At 37.4% G+C, this 26,757-nt stretch overlaps 1 protein-coding gene across 8 annotated transcripts in view; it reads right to left on the bottom strand.

The window, feature by feature from the left end:
- Positions 1 to 26,757, bottom strand: part of syt1a (synaptotagmin Ia) — a 226,822-nt gene that overhangs the window by 6,137 nt on the left and 193,928 nt on the right. For 7 of the 8 annotated variants that reach the window (XM_067392188.1, XM_067392192.1, XM_067392190.1 and 4 more), the window contains 5 exons: positions 17,011 to 17,183; positions 12,696 to 12,821; positions 8,839 to 9,006; positions 7,825 to 7,992; positions 6,196 to 6,313 (listed from right to left, as the gene is read on the bottom strand). In XM_067392188.1, coding sequence (XP_067248289.1) covers positions 6,196 to 6,313; positions 7,825 to 7,992; positions 8,839 to 9,006; positions 12,696 to 12,821; positions 17,011 to 17,183 — 753 coding nt within the window. The remainder of the gene's footprint in view (positions 1 to 6,195; positions 6,314 to 7,824; positions 7,993 to 8,838; positions 9,007 to 12,695; positions 12,822 to 17,010; positions 17,184 to 26,757) is intronic. The other variant, XM_067392196.1, reaches the window with a different exon arrangement.

Below are 26,757 nucleotides of genomic sequence, written 5' to 3'. Positions count from 1 at the left end.
GCCTGTGAGAATTTCAAAAGAAACTGGCTGCTGGCACGCCTTTGTGTTTTTCACGTGTAATGTATATTACGCGATTTGTCCCACATGCCCACGACATTCATACCATAAGGTAGAACTACTCATTCTGAGCAACTTTGCCTCTAGGACCACCGCCGTCAATCGAATCGTTTGTTAAAAATTGGAGATTATTTCAAAAACCTACTTTTGTGAACTACTCCTAGGTTTTTGGTTCAATCTTGATAACTGTTAAAAAGCTTCAAAACATTTCTTTACTAAATTGCCCATTTGGGCTGTAAATGGTCTTTTCCATCTATGATCTAGGTGATTACAGGCTTGCTAAATAAAACATAATAGCTTTGTACGCACGTGTTTAAAGGCCTTAAAGCGCTTGAACCCAGATAATTGCTGCTCACAGCTATATTTCTATTTATTCTTACATATGTCCAAATATCAAATTTTAAACCTATTCATCTTTCTGCTTTTGGACTGTCATCTAATACTCTTCCAGATGATATTAAGAGGTGTCCATCTAGGGCTGGGCGATATATCGCACGAGATTGTCACGCGCATTTCGTCAGTAAAGCCGTAGTTCACTGACAAGCCACGCGATATCGCGTTCATATCGCAGATGAATCGCCTTCGATAATGAATTTTTGATTTTGATTTTTTCTGTGTTATTGTATTATTATGAGGAGGTTTGTTAATGGTGACCTGCCAAGATTCTGTGGATGAAAATTAGCCATAGGCAAAATCTGGATTCAATGCATTAAATATTGTACATGGTCCCTTTCCATATAGTAAATAAATAAAACTTAAATCACTACATTTACCAAACTTTTCTGTGTTTAGTTGCACACAGGCACACAACATCTGCAGCCTCTACTGAAGCTCCACTACAGAGCAGATCTCTAGTGGTATGCATGTTAGGATAGTCCAAGCTTTTATTTACACATAGCAGGTGTGTGCCCTCCAGTATCGTTCCTGTTACATTACTGCCATTCAGGCACATCAATCTCTGCCTGTGCCTCAAAATACTATCCAGCTATCATTTCCAGCATCTATATTCTGTTCCCATCATGCATCTCTCTTCATCTGTTTACCTCAGCCACTATTGATTCGTACTCACCTTTCTTAGAATCGCTTTTTGATTGAAACCTCACAAAATAAGGATGAAATATCAACAAAATATCTGATTTTATGCCTATACAAAAAAAAAAAAAAAAAACAATATAGCAGCAGTTATTAAGGAGAGAAACAGTTGAACTTGACAGATTTAACTGTTTCAGAATTATCTTTTGTCGAACATGTAATTTCATTTCACTCCTTCTCTCCTTGACACTCTTATATGTCTCTTTCTGTCACTCTGATCTGCTCCAAGTGAAATTTAAAAAAAATCTCTGGCATTTCCAATCCCATTTTTAAACTAATCTAAATACTCTTTATCTCTGTGAAAAAAATAAATAAAATAATAAAAATAGAGTAGCACATTCCAGAGAGAGAGAGAGAGAGAGAAAGAGAGAGAGAGGAGGGAGGAGTTGGGCTGCTGAACTCCCTACCCATACCATATTAGGAGCAGGGCAGCACAAAATCTGTGGCATGCAGTTTGTGTAGTGTAGATCTTACATCTCATAAGGTGAATGTTTGTGTAAGGAATGAAAAAGATGTAAAAGATGACATGTTAATCTAAATACATTTTAAGCTACTTATGAATTACACATATTTTGTACAAATATAGATGTTTTAACAGTGAAATACTTTCTCTCCCTCTCCTTCACTCTTAATAACAGTGTCATAATGTAATTTTCCTGCTAACACAGTTCATGTTAGTTAATATATTAACTAATGTTAACTAATGAAACCTTATTGTAAAGTGTTAGATTTTGCCTTGAAGCCCTTACACAATGCAAATACTGTTTTTGTGACTACAACTTGTGTTAATAATAGGGCTGGTGATTTAATGTGTTAATTTAATTAATAAATAGCTACGGAAAAAGTAAAGTGTTAAAATAATTACCTATTATGCTTCATATCAATTAATTAGTAACAAGTTGCAGTCACAAAAACAGTATTTGTACTATATTATTATATATGTAAGGACTTCAAGAGAAAATAACACTTTTCTATGGTGTTACCCATAAAAAAGGATTTTCAGATACAATGAAAATTTGCTTTAATATTTTCCTGATTCATCCATAGAGCTTAACAGTCTGACCATCCTATCACATATGGAATGAACGTTGATGCATTTAATTCAGATTATGTGAGATGCAATGATAGATTTCTCATAATAGAGCAGCACAGCACCTCCTGTTGTACTTATACTAACACTGCACAATCTGAAGAGCTCTGGCTGTTTTGCTCCATCCACTTTTAAAAAGGTGAAAATACGTAGCACGTCTATTTATGATGTTGAACTTAAACAGCACTTCTCCGGACCTATAACACTATTAACGGTGGTGCTTTGGCCCGGTTGCTTGGCAACAGAGTGCCTGAGGTTTGAGGTTGTTTGGGAAATCTGTGGTATAGTCTACACTCACACAGAAGCCAAGCCAGAAGTTTTGTGGTTCAAGGAGTTGGCACAGTGCTTGTAATGACTTTTGTTTATGGTTCATATAGTCACTTGAGAAGCTCATCTAAAAGGGATACTGAAAATCCAAGTGAAAATAAAACTGGCCCTTGTTTCTGATGTGGTATGTTTTCATTGGCTCTGGCATACAGCCATGCGTTAACGTATAGTCTACAGACTCATAGGTGTCTTCTAGTGGTGGACTGCATGTACTGCATTCACCCACAACTATAGAAATGCTATTAATAGCCAATTTGGTGCTGATTTCTACCACTATTATGCTCAAATACATAAACATGACTTAGTAGTCTATGAAAAAGTATTTGGAAGCCTCACTTAATATGTATACATATCATTGTACTAGCAGTGTTATGTATTAAAATAATTAAAATAAAATGTACATATTAGATGTAAAATAAAAAACAAAAAACAAAAGCAAATGAAAATTAGAAATGTTACCTTGTCTGATATAAAATAAATAAAATGTTTAAGCTGAAATACTAAAATTACTTAAAAAAAAAAAAAATATATATATATATATATATTATATATATAAAATCAAAAAGAATAAATGAATAAATACTATAATAGTATATAAATACTAGTAAATAAGTCTGCATACTAGTAATAATACACTGCATATTAGTAAAAAACCAAAAAAAACCAAAAAAAAAAAACAAGTGCAAAAGCGTTCCTTCAAAATCAATGTCACTTGATATTTTGCTATCTTATTCTAATTTAATGACATTCCTAAATTTTTAAGTGGGGTTAACGTGTAGGCTTCCTAAGACTTCAAAATTGTACCTGGAGCTCAGCAACACCAAAGTCATGAACCGATAAACTGCATAACCTAAATGCAATGCAACTGTTTGCTAAATGCATTAAAAACAAATGTACATTTGTACATATGCAAATACAATTAATAATCTAAACCACAAATATAGACTTAAAAGCACATCAAGGAAAAATACAGAGATTGTTAAGCAGTGCTCTTGTGAATTAATTCAAATTACATTTATTTTAGCTGCAACAACCACATCTTGTGTGATTAGGGAGAGTAAACAGGATTTGAAAGGAGAAAAGGATAAATTATAGTGTTCGGATGAGTCGTCCTTCCCTGTAGCTGAATCACAATGGAAACAGTCACTAATTATTGGCATGATCCATGCGGGCCTATTGTTTCTAATCATGTGACGGCTCTTTGGACATGCTCTCAAGTGATTCCTTCGGGAGAACTACTCCCCCCATAACAGCAATTAAATCTGAGCCATTTTCACGAACTTGGAACAGAAGAAAAACAGAGAGAGAATGCAGGGACAGAAATGTTTTTCTAGTAAAATCAGTGGGAACACTGAGCGCTTTGTCACAAAGGTTTATTTCAAATACAAACCGCCGGAGTCTGGCAAAATCCCAGTAATTGACAGTGAAAGCACCCTTAACTGCACAATTTTCACACAGGATTTGATCGATCTGGCAAAAGGCCAATTCAACAAGCCCAACGATGTAACGTGATAGGAGGTTTGGGGGGTGTAGTGATCACATTGTGAAAACTATAGTCCTCCAAACACAAACCCCTAAATAGAACTGTTAACGGTGTTAATTTCATCAGAGCGGTGGAGTACCTTATGAAACATGACTGACAGTTTATAGCCGGCTTTAATCTGGATTGCTAATGGACCGGGGAGAGCGAGAAAGTTTGTTCTCATCTCTGCTGCTAATAGCTGTTCTCTTCTCTAAGAGTGATGAGAAGTAAACGTCAGGCCTCTTGGCTCCCAGCAGGTGGGTCTGCTACTGATGGCCTGTCGGCCTCTCTGACAGCAGGACAGGATGGATGAGGTGTCCATCCACAGAACCGGCGAGAGGGTTACGAAGGATGGATGGACGAGGCCGGGGCCGTTTTTCATAAGTGGTTACAGCGCAGATGAGGGCTGATTTCTGAATGCCGAGCTGTAAATTTACTCAGCGAAAATGTATTCATGTATTCACCAGAGCCGAATATTACTTCAGCTGATAAAGCGCAGCTCTCCGTACAGCCGCAGGTTTGAGAAGTGTCGGATCATTTCAAGCCACATTTCGACGCCTTTGGGATTTGTAGCTGTGAATGACTGCATATGCATTACATGATTTTAAAAGTGAAAGATATACTAAATGTGATTTTGCATTTACATACAGACAGCTATGAGAAAATGATACTGTGTTAAGGAAAACATGAAAGGAGCATTCATGATGCATTTAAATTCCATAACACGGCTTTCTTAGAGTATTCAGATGGAAATTATGTAAAGCGGGAATCTGATTAGATGCAAACATGTTAGGCTATAATTTTAATAATATTTTAATATTTTTCTCCACCTGCATGGTATTAGTTACATAAGGTCCAAGAAAGGTAGGCTATTATATTTTGAAGAACTATTAAGAAAACAAACATTTTATGTCTTGTGCACTATAAAATCAGCTCCATGACTTTACCATGTAAAGCCCACTCCACTGTATCCTATTTGATACACAAATTTCTAAGACCTCTGGATTATCAACATGACTCAAACTTTGCTGAAAAGCCTGTCGAACACAATCTACTACATGCCTTCCTGTCATCTGATTGATAGTATATCCTTGTTTAGCAAGTAAAAGGGCTTTAAGTATCATTCTTAAAGCGTCCTCCTTCAGGTCATAGTATATTTTGCTTCTTTTTACTATGAATCTTCACTGATTTTCATAAAGTAAAAGCAAGAATAACTTTTAATATTCTTGTTAGTAATATTTCAAGATAAACACTTACTGGACTGAAGGTTTACTTGATGATCCAAACATAATCTTTAGATAAACCATGTTAAAATGTGAGTATCAAATGTGATACAGGCTTTTGAGGAACATTTATTTTTGTTTCATCATCATTGTAGTGCATTGTACTATATGTTTTGCCCCCCACAATTTAAACTATAGAGTTTATCATTAAACTAAGCGTTTAAGTATCATTTTACTATTAATTTGAGATATAGGCCTGGTTTCACAGACAAATCTTAGATTAAGCCAGGATTAGGCCTTAGGTCAATTAGGACATTAAAGTAGCTTTTATAAATGTGCCTTAGAAAAAAACATTTCTGGTGTGAATCTTCAGACAAAACAATGATATCTGAGTGCAAGTTGCTTTAAGTTAAACAAGCTTAAACATGCATTTTAATCTGGGACTAGCGTAAGTCTCGTCTGTGAAACTGAGAGATAGAGTGGCAACTAATATATATAGGCATTTTGTGTAAGTGATCTGCTAGAATGTTATAAAAATGCCATTGATTTACATTACAAGCTATCAGAATCATACTTTATGGCAATTTTGCTCAGTTTGAAAAAGTTTTTTTTTTCTTCTCAAGTATGAACATATTCTCCTATACAAAAGAATACTGAGCCAGAAAAGTCTGATGTATATGATACTCAACCATTATTTTAAGATCATGTCTAAAGGTTAAATAAAATTAGATTTTTCTGACTATTATTTCATATGTCAGGTTTTACAAACAAGAGCCATTTTGATTCCACAGAGTATGAATTATCATGGCAACAAGAGAGACAATCCTAAACTGTCACATAATGGCACAACCTTTAAGGCAGTATGACTCAGTAACTGGACTCACCTGACAGACCACCGACATCCATCTTCTTCAGGTTCTTAGCCTCCAGAACGACCACGGTCAGTTTGCCAGCAGTGGGCACATACCGCAGAGAGAAACAGATGTCACCCAGCTTCTCTTGCTGCGAGTGGTAGAAAAAACTTCAATCAGAGACATTATTGTCAAGGTAAATAGAAAAACTGAACCTGAAAACCTGGTCAAATTTATTCACTGATTGAATTCTCTAACAAAAATAGTACTTGAGAAGAAAAGCCAAGAACGAAACAGTTCCAACTAAAACAATTTAGCTAGCACACAAGAGACGTAAAATATTTTCTATACACAAACACTTTTAGACTTTCTCCCACTCAACATGATTGATAAGAAAAATTGAATTGAGGAGCACAGCGTTTGAAGTCTTTCAGTCTGTTTCATTTTTCACAAATGTAGTTGCATGGGTAAACACATTGAAAATACATTTCCATGTACACACATTCCATTAATTTTTCAGGAGCCATTCTCATAAACATGGGTGCAAACATATGTGACATATAGAAAACAACAGGAAGCGGGGAAAAGGTTACATCACTTTACTTTCAACTGGCTGATGCCATTTTCCACACAATCAATTTTCTGTCAATTAAAAGGTCATCAGAACAGAAAAATAGCATTTTGTAGCTTAATTAAATTAATCCTACAAGGTAAATATGTTGAATCGACTGCTGTGTTTGACTGAAACATGAAATTACCCAATTATTTACACAGAATAACTTTTAAAGGAAATAAGGAATTGTGTCGGAGAAAAGAGGACTGAACTGAATGGAATTGCAAGAAGCTATGGCATTTTGCAGTCAAATTTCATTTCATTTTTTTTTTTACTGACACTTAAAGTGCCACCCTCAGGACCCCACTCTAGAGATCCTTTGGTAAAAGTCAATACGCTCCAGCTTTCTCAAGCGTTGCTTGAAGTGCTTCGCTAGCTCATTGGACATGGAGTGTTACAACAGCACAAACTCAAAGAGCAACCTTCAACGTATGTAGATAGCCTTCAACTCTCTGCCCTCAGCAGGCTTTTGACAGCGTCATAATTAACCTTTACACCAAGGAACCGTGACACAAAAACAAGGTTTCCATAGAAACCATGGCTTAAATGCTATATTCCATGACATTTACCATGAAAATTGAATCTCCCCAACCACTGCTTGCAAAGTCACACTTTTTTATTAATAAAACAACGGCACGGCCCAGCTGATTAACTGACATTTCCATTGAAGATGGATAGCCCTCAAGTCTTGCACCTTTACAGTGAGTGAATTTCCATGCAGCTCCTGCTAAATGATATTTACTCTTGTTGTGTACAACATTTGGGAACATTTCAAACACTGGGATTATGACAGGCTTGTGTACAGCGTTTAAGTGTTTTTACCAAATCTTGTAAAGGTGCATTTTATATATCTTATTAAATTTTCAATAAATAATACATAAAATTTAGATGACTACATTTAAAATCTGTAAAGGCTTATAAAACAAAAAAGTGGGTCTCCACATGGGGGCACGCTTAAGAAGGTCAGGCAATAAAATGGAATATTCACTCAAAACCTAACATTTAATCACATTACCAGGGAACAGGTTATTACCACCCATGTGTGTTACCTCTTCTTTCTCGGCACTCTGGAGGTCCCTCCACTCCTCAGTCACATGGCTAAAGTCGACCTTATTCATGGGCACCTTCACGTCTCCAATGGCGTCGTGTTTGGAGAAGCGGTCAAAGTCATATACTGTCATTACTAGAGTTTTCCCTCCAAGCTCAACGTAGGGAACCTGTGGGATATAAGAGGTGAAAATAATTGCATGCATACCTACTAGTCTAATCACTCTCAATTCCAGTTACGGCATTTATCTACCACCAAGACGTTGGGATGAAACTATAGGACAACTGCAGGTGTGCAAGACTGAGAGAGAGAGAGAGAGAGAGAGAGAGAGGGAGAGATTTGATTCTTGATTGCCTCCAATTGAGCTGTTTTTCAGACAAAACTCATTATCCCGAAGGACTTGTTCCAACATGGCGACAAACTGCTTGATTGGCCGGGAAAGAGATAAGACCCAAGGGTTGCTATTTTGTCCTTGACGCTATCACACACACCAGCTCTCCAGTGTCTTCATTTCAATAATGAAGGCACTTGTGATTACATGTCTCTCGATGTTGGTGTGTGGTTCATTTCTCATTCTCAAGGTACCGTGTCATAGTTGAAATTGCGCTAGGCTAAGCGAGAAACAAACAGGCAAACAGTCCTCTACCCCCCTTGGCTGGCTCAGTTATATTGCAATTCTTTTAAGAATTCAACACTTCACTTGGCAATTTATTAGAAGTTTAGAGGTCTGACTGCGGTAATTACACAAAAATGATTTTCTAGCCGCATGATGTCTCTTAAAAACGAATCGGAAAGCTCTACTAAACATTCAAAATAGAAATTATGCTACTTTCTGGATGACAGACACCTGCAGGAGTCCATCTGCATGTTTGCATGTAATTACTCGTGTCTTGTTAATAGACCAGAAAAAGTAGTCAGAAATAACTCAATCTATCCAATGACAAATAGCTTGTTATATGAGCATTCAAGTGAGCATTTATGTGAGCACTGATTAGGTTAGGTGTTTGTGACCTACCTTAAAGGTGAATTGCTCGTTGAAAACGGGATTCAGCGTCTTCCGGTGGACCTTGGTCTCAAATTTCTTCTTCTTGTCTGGAAGAAGGTAGACCTTCACGTAGGGGTCAGAAGTACCACCCATATCCATGGCAGGCAATTCTGCTGCTTGGATGATCCCCACTATGAGCTATGAAGGTTCAAAAGTCAAAGTTAAAGAGAACACAAGTAAGACTTTGAAGAGGAGAGTGGCCCGAACCATCATCCCACCACCATTCTGTAGATGCCTCTGTTATGTACTGGAGTTTATTGCAATGTTGTAATGACCAGATTCATATGAAGGCAACTGTTGCCTTTCTCACTTGTGAACTTTGAGAATATCTGCTTATTTATATGAAACGCCACCGAGAGGTCAGATACAGTTATGCTGAGGTGCGTCCTTCAGGCCAGGGCTGCATTACTATTTAAACAGTCCCAGCATTAAGGAGGCAATGGGGTCAGGCCATGTCAAGCGTTGCGCTCCTGATCCCATCTCCCCATCAGCTTTGATAATTGATTGGCCGGCTGGCTGGGCTGAGTTCCTGATTGACCTGCCAGTCACCATATCCCCTGCATAGCCTCATGGGTCCTAGAGTCAGTCAATCAAGTTCCCATCAGCTTCCCATAAAACGCCCTGTCTCTGTGTCTACACAAGCACTCGGGCATAGAGATCTCTCTCTCTCTCTCTCCTCTCACCTTCTCTCTCACTCTGACCAGCTGTCAAACTCCGGTTGTGCTGCCACAGAAAGGACTGTAGCCAGAGACGAGTGTTGCCAGTGTTTCTGGTTTAGACGGTGGCCATCAGAGAACCCTGTGATTGTTCTTTTGACAAAGGAGCTATATAGACTTTAATATCCTGTCAGGCTCTAGTAATGTTTAATTTTTGTTATTAAATGGTGGTGGGTTTCAGGTCTGGACAGTTTTATTGCTTCATATTGTCATCTTGGATGAAAAAAAAAGGACACGTTCTGACTTCAAGAAAGAAACGTCCCTATAAACAGTTTGAACACCAACACAATCAAACAGCAAAAGAAATATCTGTATTTTGAAACAAATGGTTTCAAGGTAGAAAATGCTCCACAAATAATACCCATTGCTCCCATAATCACTGACTCCATAGAGCATTGGCGAAAATCATTGACAAAATAAGAGCCCTTTTTATCTCCTTTATTAACCGACAGTTCTCAATTTTTAGTCATGCTGAAATATAACGATTAACATTGTGAGGACTGGAGAATTAGAATTTCAATAAATGTTGATGCAACATGATTTTCCTACTTCCTGAGAGGAGAATATTGCTTAGATATCAGCTAGATTTTGACCCCCGAGTCAGATTTTGACAGGTTAGCATTGGCAAACTCAACATCGAGATAAGAAATAACCTGTAATATCCAATTATCTGTAAAGGTCAAGTTCACCGTTGAGAGCACCTCAACATAAGCCAATTTTAACACTTTTCTCAAGATACTTGATAATATTGCAATGAGGAGATCCTGTAGCTTAACTGGTTGAGCATAGAGGTGTAACAATAGATTGATATGGATTAATACATCGATCAAATGGCTAACGATATGATGTAGAGATGCAACACGTAAAAATAAATAAATACAAGAACCGTCGCTAGCCGAGAGATGGATGACAATAGACAATGTATAATTTACGCCCACAAGATTTTGCTAATGTGGCCGCAACTTTAGCCCCATTTCACAATGTATCTTTCAGTGGCATCGCTGTCAGTCTCACTGGAAATTTGCGACACGCAATCATACACCATCTCTAAGTCTAAAAGGAAGTCTTTTGTAAGTAGCTCCTAGCTGTGAGTTAGATTGAATAGCTGTGGACGACAGTAGCAGTATGAGTCAGGGTGGATCCGTCTCTGGGTGTTTTGGACATAAATCGGGGGTGAAGAAATATTTAGTCCTGATGAGACTTTGGCCATAATAACCTTCAATCGCTCTGCAGGCTATGAAAACTTCACACAGTTTGAAGAATCAAATTGATGCAGGGCATGCTGGAAGAAGTTTCAGCTGTATGACTTCACCGCAGTTGGTGCAGTGCTCACAATCTCTCATCTGAAGGCTTTGAACTGTCATCTTAAATTACTGCTGCAATGGTTTTCAGAGAAAACAGTTTTTTAAAGATGTTTGTTATTTGGCATAAACAGTGAGGGGTTTCTGTCCTTAAAATACCTGGGATGCATTAGAAAACAGGCTGTGATCGCAATGATTCACCTCAGTGAACGTGTATGGATTCGCAGTTCAATCCACAACCCTTTTTCTATCCTCATTAATAACATCGCCCTTATCTGCACCCTGTCTCTCCGTCTCCCCAAGGAGCCGCCCTGAATTCTGAGATATTGTGTTGTGTGGCTTTGTGACTGCCATGTTTTGTACTTTTCTATTTTTACCCTCTGGCTGTGCTCAACAGTGTTGGAAAAGTCCAGATTACCTTTAAACAAACCCAGAGTTTAGTTGAGCTCCCTGGAACCTTTCCCCTTTGGAAAGGGCAAGAGTTGCAGAAAAATCTCCCAGACCTCCGAGTCTCCCTGAAGCGATACTCGGCTTGATTTAAAGCCAGACAGGACAGAAGCACACAGATTTCCTGCCGGCACGGAGGGTGGAGATACATACTAGTGCGTCTGTCTGTTGGAGTGTGTGGGTCTATGGGTTGAATCTGGGTCAGGCTGATGTTGATTTCTCTGCATCTCTTGCTTTTTGGTCTGTTTAAAGCTGAATATTAAGGGGGGAAAAACACTGGGGGAGTTCACTAAGAATCATTTGTGCCAGATGATGGCTTCATTGCTGTCTGCAATGTTTTACCTTCCACAGACGTGTTTTGAAATACCGCACACAAAATTGGGGCATTTGTTTACTGAATTGGCTCCTTTGTGTTCACGCTACATTTCATTCTCATATTCTTATACCTCCTATGAAGACTTCAGTATACATAGGAGGTATAAGAAGTAACTTTACCAGCTATTTTGTAATATTTTTGTTATATGCCAAAAGAATAGAACAAATGCATTATCTTTAACATCTCATTTATGTTCTTAAAACTATGTTATGCCATAAAATGAATGCATTACCAGTCATTTGCAGTCATTTTGTCATTTCATCACTACGCATACATTGACACCATACAAAGAAAAGGCTCCTGTGGTGGCAGTGCTTATAAAAGCTGTAATTTGTGCGTATGTGATGGTGGATAATCTGGCTCTTTCAGGTTTGTTGCTTTTTTCTGCTCAGCCTCGGTGTGAGACTATATGCATAGCTTCAATTATCTGTCACCCAGGATCTGACAAAAGGAAGCACATTCATTCTGGAAGTCACTTAGCTTTCAAGCTCAACAGCTTCTAAGAGGCGGCCAGTGAATTTCGGCTTAACCTCAGAGTTGAAGACAAGCCAGCACCCTCATTCAGTCAGTGTGGAAGAAAGCCGATTCAAACACAAATCAAACTGCTGTGCTGTGCCCTTGACATTCAGAGCATTTGGTGAGTTTACAGGATGATGGGCATTATTTCTTAAGTGCTAAGTCTGAATTCCTCTGGCTTTCAGAGATAGCGCTTAATAATAGAGCACAGCAATAAAAATGACTCTGAAAAGTGATTCATATTGTCAAAATTCACTCTATCTTTGTGTTTTCAGTATGTATTTTTTAAACACACAGAGCTTATAGCGAGCATTCAATTATATGTAAGAGTGACACACTGAATAACCTTAGAGGAATGGGCATTATTTGAATGGAGCTGTTTACATTTTGACAGACAAACATGCTCTACTTACGAAGAAGACCTCACTAAACACCACACACAGTGACGGTGATTCGGAGACGGCCCCTTACCGTATTCTCTGTGAAATTGTAATCCATGGAGTACTGTAATTTGCCAAGTTTCTCTTCCTCCTTAGGCTCCACCTCTTTCTCTGTATCCGTCAGCCCTGTTTCTGCATCATCCTCATCCTTCAAGGCCTGAAGGAGACACCCACTAACAGTCAGTCCTGTCGGCCCAACGCTGGCGCTGCCCGATTGCCCTCGCCAGAGCGCCGGGCCAGCCCTGGACCAGCCTGCTCTTCAACCGCACCTCTATTAGGGGGGGAGCAAGCACTAAAACACCACAGCAATTAAGACCATGACATGCTTAGTGATGCACTAGGCTAAGGCTGTGAACTCCTTTCTCTCCTATGGTCTGCTATCGTGGAAAGTCGTGAAAAGAGTTGCAAGAAGATGAACTGAATGAGTGCAAGCAATTTAGATTGGTGGGAGGGGCAAGACTAGGGCTGGGGGGTATGATAATATATCGGCTACGCATATGGTACTGTATATCGCTATTTTACAAATGGCTTTAAATGATCCAATCATGCATTTTGATGTACATTGATTAATAACACTGAGTTTGTCTATTATATTATATTATATTATATTATATTATATTATATTATATTATATTATATTATATTATATTATATTATATTATATTATATTATATTATATTATATTATATTATATTATATTATATTATATTATATTATATTATATTATTATGGCACAGTTGTTCACTTGATAGATTATAAAAAGCTGTTTCTGCATACATGCCAGACAAATAATTTATTTGTTTTTAAAAAATCTTCTATATATTTAATCTTCTAACTAATCGCAATCTTCTTAACAATTAATGCATTACGCATCCATCAAAAATAAATAAAATTATTGTATGAAAAACATACATTGATGGTCATGTAATTTGTAAAAAATTATAAGAAAAGAAAAAGTGCACCAAAAAATATATCTATATCTATATTGTGTTATATATACGGATACAAAATTACTCTGTGATACCCCCCAACCCTAGGAATGATGAGCAGACAGATGTTCTTAAGAAATACATTGTACAATACATTGTCCTTTATGTTATTTCAGGCAGAACAATCTCTGGCATCAACAAATCAGTGGGGAAATGTTGTGGATGGTGTGGCAGTGGCTCCCTAGCTAGCCTGAGTCTAAGACGATGTGTTAAGGGGATGTCGAGGGAGGTTCGTTGTCGCTGAAAAGCATGCGATTGTCGAGGCAAACTCAACTTTCAGTTCATTCACTGTGAAATAGCTGCCTTTTGAAAGGGCAGTCTTGCTCATCGGTAAAGCATGCAGGGCATTCACGTTCTCAAGAAGAGTGCTCGTATAATGACCCTCATTCTCTGTGACGTGATCTTCAACACAGTGGCATTGTCATGACCCTTAGTTATTGGTGATATCCACCACACTCATGGAAGCTGTAAGCATCATGCCAGCAGAAGGTGTTGGTGGGAGGGATCATAATGTGTATAGGGCCTGTCTTATTAGTTGTTGGGTTACAAGTGTGAAAGCAAAAGGCTGAACAAAATTGATTTCTTGACTCTCTTATCTCCTTCTGAGGACCAGACTAGTCTCGCAAGCACTTGTGAACTTCAATTCAACAAGCATTTTGAGGAGCTTATTAAGTGGTAAATTTAAAGGCATAGTTCACCCAGAAATTATTTATTCACCCTCATGTTGTTGCTCCAAACCTGTATGACTTTCTTTCTACAGCAGAACCAATAAGGAGATGTTTAGCAGAACGTGCAAGCTGTTTTTTTCCTTATAATGAAAGCCGATGGGGATAAAAGGCTAGTAAGCCAAAAAGGTAACACTTTAGTATAGGGAACACATATAAACTATTAACTACAACTTTTCTTTCCATAAACTCCTAAGTTACTGCTTATCATGTAACAATGTTAGTAAGGAAGTTGTTAAGTTTAGGTATTGGGTAGGATTAAGAATGTAGAATATGGTCATGCAGAATAAGGCAATAATATGTGCTTGAGTACTAATAAAGAGTCAATATTCTAGTAGTATGCATGCTAATAAACAGTTAAAAGACCCTTAAATAAAGTGTTACCGCCCCAAAAAAAACACCAATGCTGAAAATCATGTTTTGAAAAAACGTCTTGCTTGACATATTATGTGGTCACCATTCACTTTCAGTGTACGAAAAACAGCAGCTAGGACATTCTGCTAAACATCTCATTTTCTGTTCCAGAGTTCCAGACAGCTTTTGAACAACATGAAGGTGAGTAAATGAAGAAAGATTTTTTTTTATTATTATTTTTGGCTGAAATATCCCCTTAAATGATTATTTTTAGAACTGTAAAATGATTATCACATTAATAACACCAGTTGGTGTTTTGCAGCTGTGTGTCCTTTATCGATACTCTTTCCATCCGAATGGCAAAGATGTTTCAAAAACATTTCAGCCAATTAAAGATCAGTCTGGCCATCGTGTCTGAAAAATGCTTCTTGAATAAATTTGTCCTGCTAATGAGGTGGTTGCTGTTCTCCTTCAGGACATTTTTCAATTTTAGGTTCAAGTGGACCAGATGAGTACTGATAATTTGGCCAAGGGCAGTCAAACAAGCCAAACGCATCACTAGCACTTAAGCAATCTGTACTTTGACAGTTTTCTCAGCCATTTGGCTTTTTTTTTTAATTGGTAATTTCACTCAAGCAATTTCCATTTTCTTTATTGGACCTCAATTGAGAAGCATGTTTACAATGAGAAATCAATGTGATTCAGCCTTGCTGAAGCGTACCCAAGTGCATTTTTTTTCTCTTCATATATATGTGTATATGTAGACTTACACACATATATATTGTAGATATACATGTACTGTATGCATAGTTACATATATGTTACTCTACTAGAGTAAACCTGTTATCAAGAGGCTATTAAAAGTCATTGCAGCAGGCTATAGAAGATCCAACAGCAATTGGGAACCTACCGCCAGTGGCAATCCCGTAAAGTCATCAGACAAAACATAGATAAGGAGGACATGGAAGGAAGAGACACAAATTAAAACAACCACACACAAAGGTGACCACATGATTCTGGGCACACCAGGAGAAATGACTGCTGAGAAGCTCAACGCTCCTTCTGCTGACAATACAACAAAGATGTATGCTGTGTAGGACATTGTACTCAGGCATATTGCTCTGGATTAGTTTGTATCGTTCTAATACCTGTGCTAACTGACTAAATAAGAGTGAAGATTCATTGACCTTGAATATTTAGCCAATTAGCACAGGCATTGGAACCTATATATGGGTGTTTCCTTGCTAAAAACAACAAGTTAAATCAGCTGGTTTAAGTTTAGGTTAAGTTTACCTGGTTGTCTAACCTGGCTAAGATGGTCTTCAGCTGGTCTTCTAGTGACCCAAACCCCTTTAAAACTATCAAAGAGACCAGCCAAACCAGCTTCGCCAGGCTGGGAGACCAGCTAACCACCTTAGGCTGGTTTAAGTTGTTTTAATCAGCAGGGTTGCATTTCAAAATATTGATATACATTTCAATTGCTTTAGCTATTTCTTTTATCAGTTTGCATCCCATTTTGAGTGTACTAATACACAATGTTGGTGTATAAATATCATATAGCAGCTATTGTATATCTGCTTTTCACCAACAAGTGTTCACAATTAGTTTGACGCTGATAAACTGTGACATTCTGGAATGGCACACTGGGTTTTTAAAGAGTGTTGTTAATTATCTGTGTCTGTTCCTCTTCACTGTGCTTTGTGCTCGAAAATCAATGTCTCTAATTTGGGATCTGAGTGGTCTTGGCATGGTCTCAAAGCCAGTGTCCTTACACTGTGAATTAAGCTGACTTTGTCAATTATTCTGTTAGAAGTGTACTATTGCGAGCTTGTTAATGCAATTAGCATGCTAACTAGGGTTAAAGTGCCAGTGTTCCATATAATTTGTGTGTGTGGGAAAAAGAGAGCTGCATTAATGTTCTTTCTCCTATTGTTTTCATTATCTACTGTCATTTCTCTGGGTTGATACCACTTCATAGCACAGTTAACCATATGCAGCACTACAAAGACTGTGAATTAGGCTTAAATGCAATAAAAACAGAAAAAAACGCAATACTTTAATGAACCGTTAACATGCCCAGGTTTGCAGTCCTGCAATTAAAGTCAGCTGTGAAACAACATCATCAACAGATGATTCGATCTAGATTGAGTTGTCTTATGAATATTCTTAATTGGCACCATGCATTCATACAATAATACTTGAGGAAATAATTATTTCATGCAATTGCTGACGACTAAACAACAAGGCTAATCCAAAAGTAGTAACAAAAAGTTTTTACCTCGGTTTTGATACCGTCTTTGACGTCCTTCATGTTGATGGCATTCTTGCCCTTGTCTTTGCCCTTTTTCTTGTTCTTCTTCTTGAATATCCACTTTTTGCAGATGCAGAAGCAGCAGGAAACAACTAGTACAACAGCAACAAATGCGATGGCGACAATGGCCCATGATGGCACTGTGCAGACAAAAACACAGAGAAAACTTATGTTTTTGTGCTCACTCACTACACTACGCTATCTTCTGAAGCCATATGATAGCTTTTTGTGAGGAACAGGCCAAAATTTAAGTTGTTATTCAATGAACATCTGACTTTAAGATATTACATTCACTGTATGGAAAAGAGAAGCCAGAACATCCTGTTAAGTTTCTCATTTTCTGTTCCATAGAAGAAAGAAAAGCCATACAGGTTTCTAAAAACAAGAAAAAACTGAATTTTAAATTTGAGGTGAACTATTCCTTTATTAAACTTTCCCCATTTACGTAAATAAAAGCTGCACTCGCAATGACTGAAAATAGCTGTCAGCTGACTTGACTGAGCCAAAGTGGTTCCAAATAGCCATGTTGCTTTACGGTTCAATATCTTCCCAGAGCAACAAAGAAACGGAACGCGCTAGAAGTGAAAAGTTTCTGTCTGTTGGTTGACACTCTTTGATCAATTGCTAGAGACCTTCATGTCTGCCGGTCGCACGGGATTAACGATCTTCACTCAGACAGAGATGTTGCAATGCTCTAGTGAGAGTAATCAGCCAATTTAGCTGAAAACAGGAGCTGTTGGCATTCACAACTTGCCATTTGAGCACTCTTGGAAGAAATTTTGAGCTTGACATTGTTTAAGCAATTACCCTCAGCACAGGATTTATTTGATTGTCAAGGACAACATGGAACTTAATAAACAGAACGAAAATACTCTGAAAAGTATGCTGTTTAATAAGATTTGGACTTAATAAACAAAGATTTTATGCACACTGACCAAATTGCTTAGCCTCTAAAAACTTGTTTTAAAAAATATATATATATTTGTGAGCAATTTACATCCATACATCATAGTGAAGGACTTGTAACCTAAAAAAGCATTTCCTCTTCTGGTCATGACTTCATAAATACAGCTCCAAACTCCAGCGAGCGCTGTCAGGGGAGGACAATCGAGCTTCTCAGCTTTTCGACAAGATTAACAGCCTCCTGCCAAGAGAAAGAGCGACGCCTCTATACAGCAGGGCTAAAACTGCATGCGTCAACAGAGCACGAGCACCAGATACAAGAATGTCAGTTTCCGAGACTCAATAGAAGCTTCCTCCCTGAACCGACATTTGCTGGGAATAATTGGTAGACAGATGTGGTGGAAGAATCCTGCCTTCAGAGACTCGTACAGTAATTACAGCTTTTGCGCACAACACAACAAACACCTGGCAACCGAATGGCAACTTGGAAGCAGATTTCTCCAGAAAAAAAGCTGATTTTTCCACTCCAGATTTGAATGTGCTTGATTTGCTCTGGGACAAGGCAGAGTCAAGGACTGTATAAATAATGCCAGGCTCCAGTGAGCGAAAGACATCTTGTATTCTTCATTTGGGAAACATGCAAGCACTCCAACATGGCACATCGCAAGAAAAACCGTCAAGGTGATATTTCACCTCAAATTTGAAATAAAGAAAGAAAGAAAGAAAGAAAGAAAGAAAGAAAGAAAGAAAGAAAGAAAGAAAGAAAGAAAGAAAGAAAGAAAGAAAGAAAGAAAGAAAGAAAGAAAGAAAGAAAGAAAGAAAGAAAGAAAGAAAGAAAGAAAGAGAAAAATCTATTCTTTGCGGAAATTTGTGGATTGAATGTGCTTAACTATTCTCAAAATAATGTCACAATGAAATCATAGAAAATATGTAAAATAGACTTCATATAATGTTGCTATTTTTTAACAAGAGACAAAATTTAATTTATTTTATAATATATATAAAATTCATATAATTTATTTTACTTTTTTCTTTGAATATTGGGTAAAATGTGATCTGTTTTTCTTGAGATTCATCCATTTTAAATTTGAAATGAAATTTCAGCCAGATCAGTTGGCATTTAGAACATGTCCAGTATCCTGACAGTTTTTTTTCTCTCTAAATGTCCTCAATTTGAAACATCTTTTGTTTGTCTCATCATGGTGGGAAGACTTTAGATTTGATTTGGCAGTAGAGAAACATTAAAATGAATGCTGCATCTCTGTCTCCCAGGAGGGTTAGACTTGCTACCACAGGACACATTTCCCAAAGCCAGGTCCAAAAGGAGAGAGAACAGGGAAGATAAAGAGTGTGTGTGAGAGAGAGAAAGAAAAATCAATTGGCTGTTGACAAAATCGATAAGCACTCTCCTCTGAGGAAAAACAGTGAGTGATAGTCTAAAGTAACTTTGGGATCATCAGCCCACGGCCTCAACTTCACTGTGGGGTAATGGAGGTGACAGTCCTCCACTTTTTTCCTTTGTTTTTTCCTTCCTAGCATAACACCCTTCACTGGACTGCTTCAGTGCATTCATTTATGAATGAGTGAATGAATGAATGAAAGAATGAAAACGAAACAAAACAAAACAAAACAAAACAAAACAAAACATAACATAACATAACATAACATAACATAACATAACATAACATAACATAACATAACATAACATAACATAACATAACATAACATAACATAACATAAAAAACAAATTGGTTTAGCTTATGGACTACCATCCGGTACCTTAACCTTGTTAATTCACAATTCACAATTAACTGGGATGCTGGTTTCTCGCAAATGCTTTAGTACACTTTTTTAAAATGCAGCAAAATATTACTATTTTAAAACCACTGATTGGTTCAGTAGCTGAGTTTTGCTCATTAAACATAATATTTTGGTATGGTGTGAAACTTTAAAAGGAAAAAGAAAAGAACACATGAAAAACAACAACAACAAAAACTCTCACCGGGCTTTCAAAAAGCTTTTTCCAAAGTCCTGTCATTTCAACCCTATTCAAACAGAGGAGAATCTGTCAGCCATCTTAAAGGCCACTCTTATTTCTCAGTTGCCCCATCTTCTTTGAAAGCTTGCGGCTTAGACCATAATTGCTCCTGTAGCTTGTCTAGCATCAGACCCCCGATTCATACCTGTTAAAACCTGCTCTTCGGCCCTCACTCTTTTCTTCACCACTAGCCTGAATATCAGCCTGCTAGGGGAATAAAGAGCCCCTTTCATCTCTATGCCTTCTCTAGCACAACCCCTGCCACATGGGACTCAAACTGCACAAAGCATTGAGCCGTCCTAGGTTTAGACCAGCCAGTGGTCCATCAGGTCTCTTGGAATACTATCATTATTAGACGTGTCTCGACAGCTGTGTCATGGAAGATTGTATTGCTGCGTTTCATTCAATGGTCTGTTGAATGCCATGTGAAATCAGACTTTCATCTTGGGAAATCAGTCAGTCCACAAGTCGCAGATTTTGCAGAGATAAGTGTACATTATGTAACATGACAATGGTGGCAGACAACTTACAAACTTTCACTTTTAAGCTGAAAGAAATATGAAGTTGGAAGAATTCCCCCCTGCAGAATTCAACCCCCTTCCTCAAAGAGATTCTATTGACTGAAAGAATGTACACAGCCTCCCGTTTAAAGTTGAAAGTTTGAAATTCTGACTTGGAGCTCAATGGAATCTAGTGTAATTGGTGTTTGATTAGAAATTCTGTTGTGTACTTTTTTAACTATGTAAATATGACAATATTGCTGTATTAATGTAAATGTATTTGTGCTACAAACCAGTGTGCTTTTGAATACAATAATACATTAAAATAATATTATAAGAAATACCAATTTGCAGTATCTAAAAGCAGTATCAAACAAGCCTGGTTATACATCTAAAATAAGCCTCACACATTCAATTTACAAATGGCTGTGTCTGTTCTTATGTAAAAAAAAAAAAAAGACGGATACAGTAAACATTTTGTATACTAAATCCTACAACTAAACATGTTTCATATGAAACTGGAACTTTTTACTATTTAGAAGATACTGTGAAAACAAGAGAGATTAAAAACCTCTTCGATCCAAGTGGCACGGGATACTGCGAAGGGACTAAATGTTGCATGACAGCGGCAAGCTCATATTAAAGGTCTGTAAAGGTCGATGATGAGAACCATTTAGTGCTACAGCAGACACTGAGCAATTCTGACACTTTTATAATGAAAGCTTATGAAAAAATTATGTTTAATACAACACGCACAGCTTGAGTCATAGTAAATTGACTGCTTTGAGTACATTAGCTGTATTTTTAATCACGCAGTCTGCTGTAGCAATTAGATTACTTTTATAACGGTAGAGAAAAAAACTAAATAAAATACTTCTCATATCAAGCTTAGTTGTTTAGAAGTGAAATTGCATTGGCTGAGCACTAATAGATGCAAATAAGTCTAATGTTTCACCGTCCGATGCAATAAACCAGAGTGCTTATCTTCTTCATCGAGCAAATGTCCTATTCTGAAAGACACTTTTGTGTTTCTTAATTAAAAGAACCCGAGACCCAGAAAGCAATAGAAACATTTTCTAATTAACTCAATTGTGCAAGTGTCTATTGTCCTTTGGGATTGCAGAGCAAGCATGTGCTCTTCAACTTCAAGCAGCTATCTCTAGTTCCGCCGTGCACATGCACACGCAAACTCTCAACAGGGAGCACGAAATGAGATTTTGTAGCTGGACTCTGTGACTGCACAGCCAATCAGAGAGGAACATTATTCCAATTCAGCACTGCTGTGGTGCACAATTCAAAGCCAAACACAGCTTAGAACAATGACACCACTGGAGGTGGATGCCAAAGAAAGTCTGTCATCTTGCTACTGCTTTCAAGGACGTGAGAGTCCTTCTGGCCCCGACCCCATCCAATCGGGTATGTGAATAAGATCTTGAGTGCACTCGTTCGCTCTCCACCTTTTCTGTGACAAAGGAATACAGCATCAGACTTATCAGACTGGGCTCACACAAAAATCTCACCAAGCTGCTTTAGGAAGCTATGCCAGGGAGTCGAGACAATAATGACTCTGTGATTGGCATCTTAGATTTACAGAAGAATCTTATCACTTGCTTGCAGTGCAGGACTGCAATAGATGGGCTACCACATTTATAACTATGGTACATGAAACATCGTAATTATGCATGTACTTTATTGCATGTACATGATTGTACTGTAGTTTTAGTTGCATGGGAAAACTTCATTTTAAAGAATTTTTTTATGATTGTATTAAAGTTATCTAGGTACTGCCTCAAGTATCTAGTCTGTAGCAAGGGATATTAAGATTTTTAATCTTACTTTTTAAAATATGCAAAATAATTTTCACAACACCCACATAAAACAACAGCAACAAAACATCGCTTATGCAAAGCAACAGGGTGAATCTCACGAAACCTCTCAAGAACATTTCCTTTTCATATTTGACCTGAAAGAAAGAAAAAAAAAGAAAAAGAAAATGATTAAAGAAAATAAAGACTATTTAATTATTTTTTGCACTGTGGCATCATTTTTATTACAATCAAGTAAATTTCCCCCAAACCCCATTCACATTTCTCATTATAATGCTAAAATGTTCTTTATATTATTAGAAATTCTCATTGTCTATATTATAGTATGTAAACTGTGAAGTGTTTATTCTGTATAACATGTAGGTAATCAAAAACATTAAATAATAGTAGTGAAAACTAATATCCTAAAAAATAACGATAATTTTCTACATTTTTTTTAAGCATAATATAATTTCTTTTTTACTTTTTGACTATAGGGGGAAATGTCATGTTTTCAGGACATTCATCCCATTAGCAATAAAAATATTACATTAATAATTTATATATTACAACAATAAAAATACCCTGGTCATCGTTGTAGTGGCATGATTGTAGATGCTGCGATTCTCTTTGGGCAGCCCAGTGCTCATTATCCCACTGTTTGTCTGATCAGAATGTAATGCGAGTGTCTCTGACCAGTGAGGTTGTGTTGCCTGCTAACGCGAAGCTAACAGTAACATGATCTATCCCCAGGCGGCATGCCGTGGGGTCGAGTTACCCACTCTCACACTTGTTAACATGCCAAATCGGAATAAGAAACTTGATGTCTTAACAGCCGTGATTTGATTGAGAATGCGTCATGATTGTGAGTGCTAGTGAGCGCACGGGCCAAGCAGGGGGAAATATGATCCATTGGTGTAAAACAGCACACACTGGCAACCCAAACTAATGTGTTTTGACAGCACGCCGTTGGTCAATTAACCCTGGTACTAAAGCATGTTTTACAGAATGAGAGAAGGACAACCCTGCACTTCGAAAGATAGTCTCTGTGTTAAGGAAAATGACTTGGAAGTGATTTATCATGCCATGTGGTTACGTTACAGTCCAGCAGATGGGCGGTAATTTCAATATCCATTTAGTAAAGTTTTATAGGCGAAGGAACAATCTGAAAAGAGAGCCTGGCTCATGAATATTAATTAGGAAATGTAATATTCACCTAGTAGTCGTGACTGATTTTCTAAAAAGCAGGTGAGTGGCCGCTATCCACATTAGGATTACTGACTGCACATTTTTATGTTTGTTGGGGTTGGCAGAAAACAAAAACAGGTGGAGACAAATGTAAAATGTTCTCATTTGAACAGAATATCGTATGAAAGAAAAACTTCTTCAGGTCAGTCAAGCCATATCTTACAATTTAATGTCCCTCCCAAACAAGCCACATAAGAAAATATTTGAAGAGAAAAAGAAAGACAACTGTGATAACAGTTCATGTGATATTGCGAGCAGATTAATATCCACCCTCTCATATCCTCTGTCAACAGCATTCAGATCAGATCATATCTTTTGTTATTACAGACGTTGCCGTTATTTGGTCTGAGATGTACGATGCGTTGGGATGGTGAGTGACACCAATGATCAGACTCTGAATGAAAACTGATAATATCCTTGATTATGGTGCTCAAAATATCAGGGACGACAGCTATGAGAGACAACAAACAAACCAAAACCCTCATTCTCCATCTCATTTGTCCTGTCTCATCTGCTGACTGCTAATCGGATGTCTGTCATGCCATTTGTCAAGAAAATATGTTTAGTAAGACACGGGAATAACTAACTTAAAAAAAAAAAAAAAAAAAAAAAAAAACTTTACTACAGGTTTCAGTATAAGACAGTAGCTCAGCTCTTTTCAGAATAGTAATAAGCTTCTTTTTGTATTGGTGTAATGCTACGTTGCTGGTTTTATGTCACATTTTATTGTGCACCAAAACATTTTGGGGTCAGTAATATTGTTTAAAAGTTTGTGACAGATGTCTAATAATGCTTTATTTATTTATTTAACCAAAAATATAGTAAAAACAATAACAATGTGAAATATTATTACAATTGAAAATAAATGTTTTCTATTGTAATATATTTTAAAATGTAATTTATTCCTGTGATGGCAAAGCTGAATTTCCAGCATGGTTACTTCAGTCTTCAGTGTCACATGATCCTTCAGAAATCATTTTTATATGCTGATTTGCTGCTCAAGAGACAGTTCTTATTATTATCAGTGTTGAAAACAGCTGTGCTGCTTAAAATGTTTGCGGAAACTGTGATACAGTTTTTATGGTTATTCAATTAATGGAGAGTTCAAAAGAACAGCATTTATTTGAAACAAATCTCTTGTACTATTATAAATGACTCTAATGTCTCGTAGCTTCTCCTACACTGCAGGGACAAAATGTGTCTTTTCCCATATGTTTGTTTACTACTATAATGCAGTTTTAACTTGTTTTAAATGAGATTATCTCTTCCTCCAAAAGGATTTATAATGTGAAGCAGGCAGACGGAGAGTCTGGGGTTTTTATTTTTGTTTGTTTACATAATTCAATTTCAAAGGAGCAGGGTTGACAGGCCTGGTAACCTTCAGATGTCCTCTGGGGCGGTCTTGGGGGCAGCAGGGAGAGGGGAAGAGAGGGAGATAGGATTAGGTCAAAGGTCAGCAGAATGGGAGGGCTAACTGCTCCATCTGTCAGGCTGTTGGCTGATGATGTGTTTGGCACCGTGCTCTAGTTCGCCTCCTGTTGCTGACTATGACTGAGGCTTTCTACACACTGACAATCAAACAGTCCCGCTAAACAACTGATACACATCATATTTCAAGTCTCACTACTTATCATGTCTTATCATTTCTGTAGCTTGAGACTCACTCCTGTGATTGCTTGCACTGCACTATGAAAAAAGGGAAATAGACCATAAATAAAGAGACTAACAACATTCTAAGATTATTACTATGAGGAGGATAATTTTAATTCAGACACTTTTTCATTTACAATATCTGCCTATACAGACGGTAGACACCCAGGCAACACATTAGGGTTTGAAACAGAGCCAATCAGATAAAGCTTTTGCATGGTTGTGATCAAATTAATATGCAAATACATGTAAATGTCTAATAATAGTGGCAATTTATAAAATTTGACCCCATTCATTTGTAGTTAATGTTCAAAGCACATGTTCCCAGTTAACTTTGCATATTAATAAGTAAGAAAAGAACATTGATTGTGGTGTTTGATAGAGCATCTCAAAAATTGATAAGATCAAGTGGCATTGTGTTGGGCATCAGGGTACCCAGTGTGCAAAAGTGTTTCAAAGGGTGTTCATTATTCACAGCAATTTTGGCAGAGCTGAATAATGTCTCAAACTGTCTCTGTGCAGTGAGGTTAATTATCATCGAAAACAGACGCCTTGAGCTTGAGCAGCCGAGCGTTGGGAAAATAACCAGAGCTGTTGTGTTACAGACATTTTCTTTTGTTGCTCAGAGTCAACAAAGCTGTGTAACCGCAGCAGTGCGGCGACCTTTCCGAGCCAAGATGGTCGGGTTCAAACTGTTGAACCTGTCAACCGGCCTCAAGGCTTGAACGTTCTCGAAGAGTGCCATGACAAAACGAGTGTGGCGTACTGAGAGCTACCTGTCGAAGTGATTCTGCACGCAGGACCGTTTGTGACGGGTGCCGTAGAACGAATGTGATGTTGTGTGACCGTGAGGGTTGAGGGGACGTTAGTAATCACAGGTTATGGATAAACCTTTTTGAACATGTGTCACCATCTGAGACTTTGAACAAATTGGTACAAAAACAAATTACCTGTTAATTTACATTTACCCTTTTGATTGTGTGTTTCTTCAACTTCAGGCACTTTAATGTTTAGGATCATTATTAAAACTGATTTCTGTCTTTTTCTTTTTGTTACATACTTTCATTAAACATGTTAAAATTTGTTATAATATTTTTTATTGTCACTGTCCAGAATGGTGCAATTTGGTCATATTAAGCAAAAATATCTTTTTAATTTAACATAAGGAGTCAGATATTTTATTCCTAAAAACATCAAAATTCATTTTTATCACAAAATGCTAATCAACACAACACAATTACTTTCAGGAAAAACAACAATAACAACAACAACAACAACAACAACAACAACACAAAACACCTGGAATATTCTATGATGCAAGTATGCCCTACCATTGGACATTGTAAATAGGCAAATTAAATAAACTAGTGCAGTGGTTCGTAAACTTTTTCTGCTGGACCCCTCTTTTATAGAAAAAAAAAAAAAAAAAAAAAAAAATTCTCAGCCAAATCTTAGCCTCAGACGTCATGCCCACGGACCATTTGATGCATCAGGGTCTGATGCATAAGGCATAGAAAATGGGAAACACTTCGGGAGTTTCAAAGTTGTCATTGGATTGGTTGAATTCTAC

Source organism: Chanodichthys erythropterus, chromosome 8 (genome assembly GCF_024489055.1).
Source record: "Chanodichthys erythropterus isolate Z2021 chromosome 8, ASM2448905v1, whole genome shotgun sequence".
Classification (NCBI taxonomy): Eukaryota; Metazoa; Chordata; class Actinopteri; order Cypriniformes; family Xenocyprididae; genus Chanodichthys; species Chanodichthys erythropterus.
The sequence above is the reverse complement of the archived record's forward strand: the minus strand, read 5'-3'. Positions and strand labels throughout refer to the sequence as shown.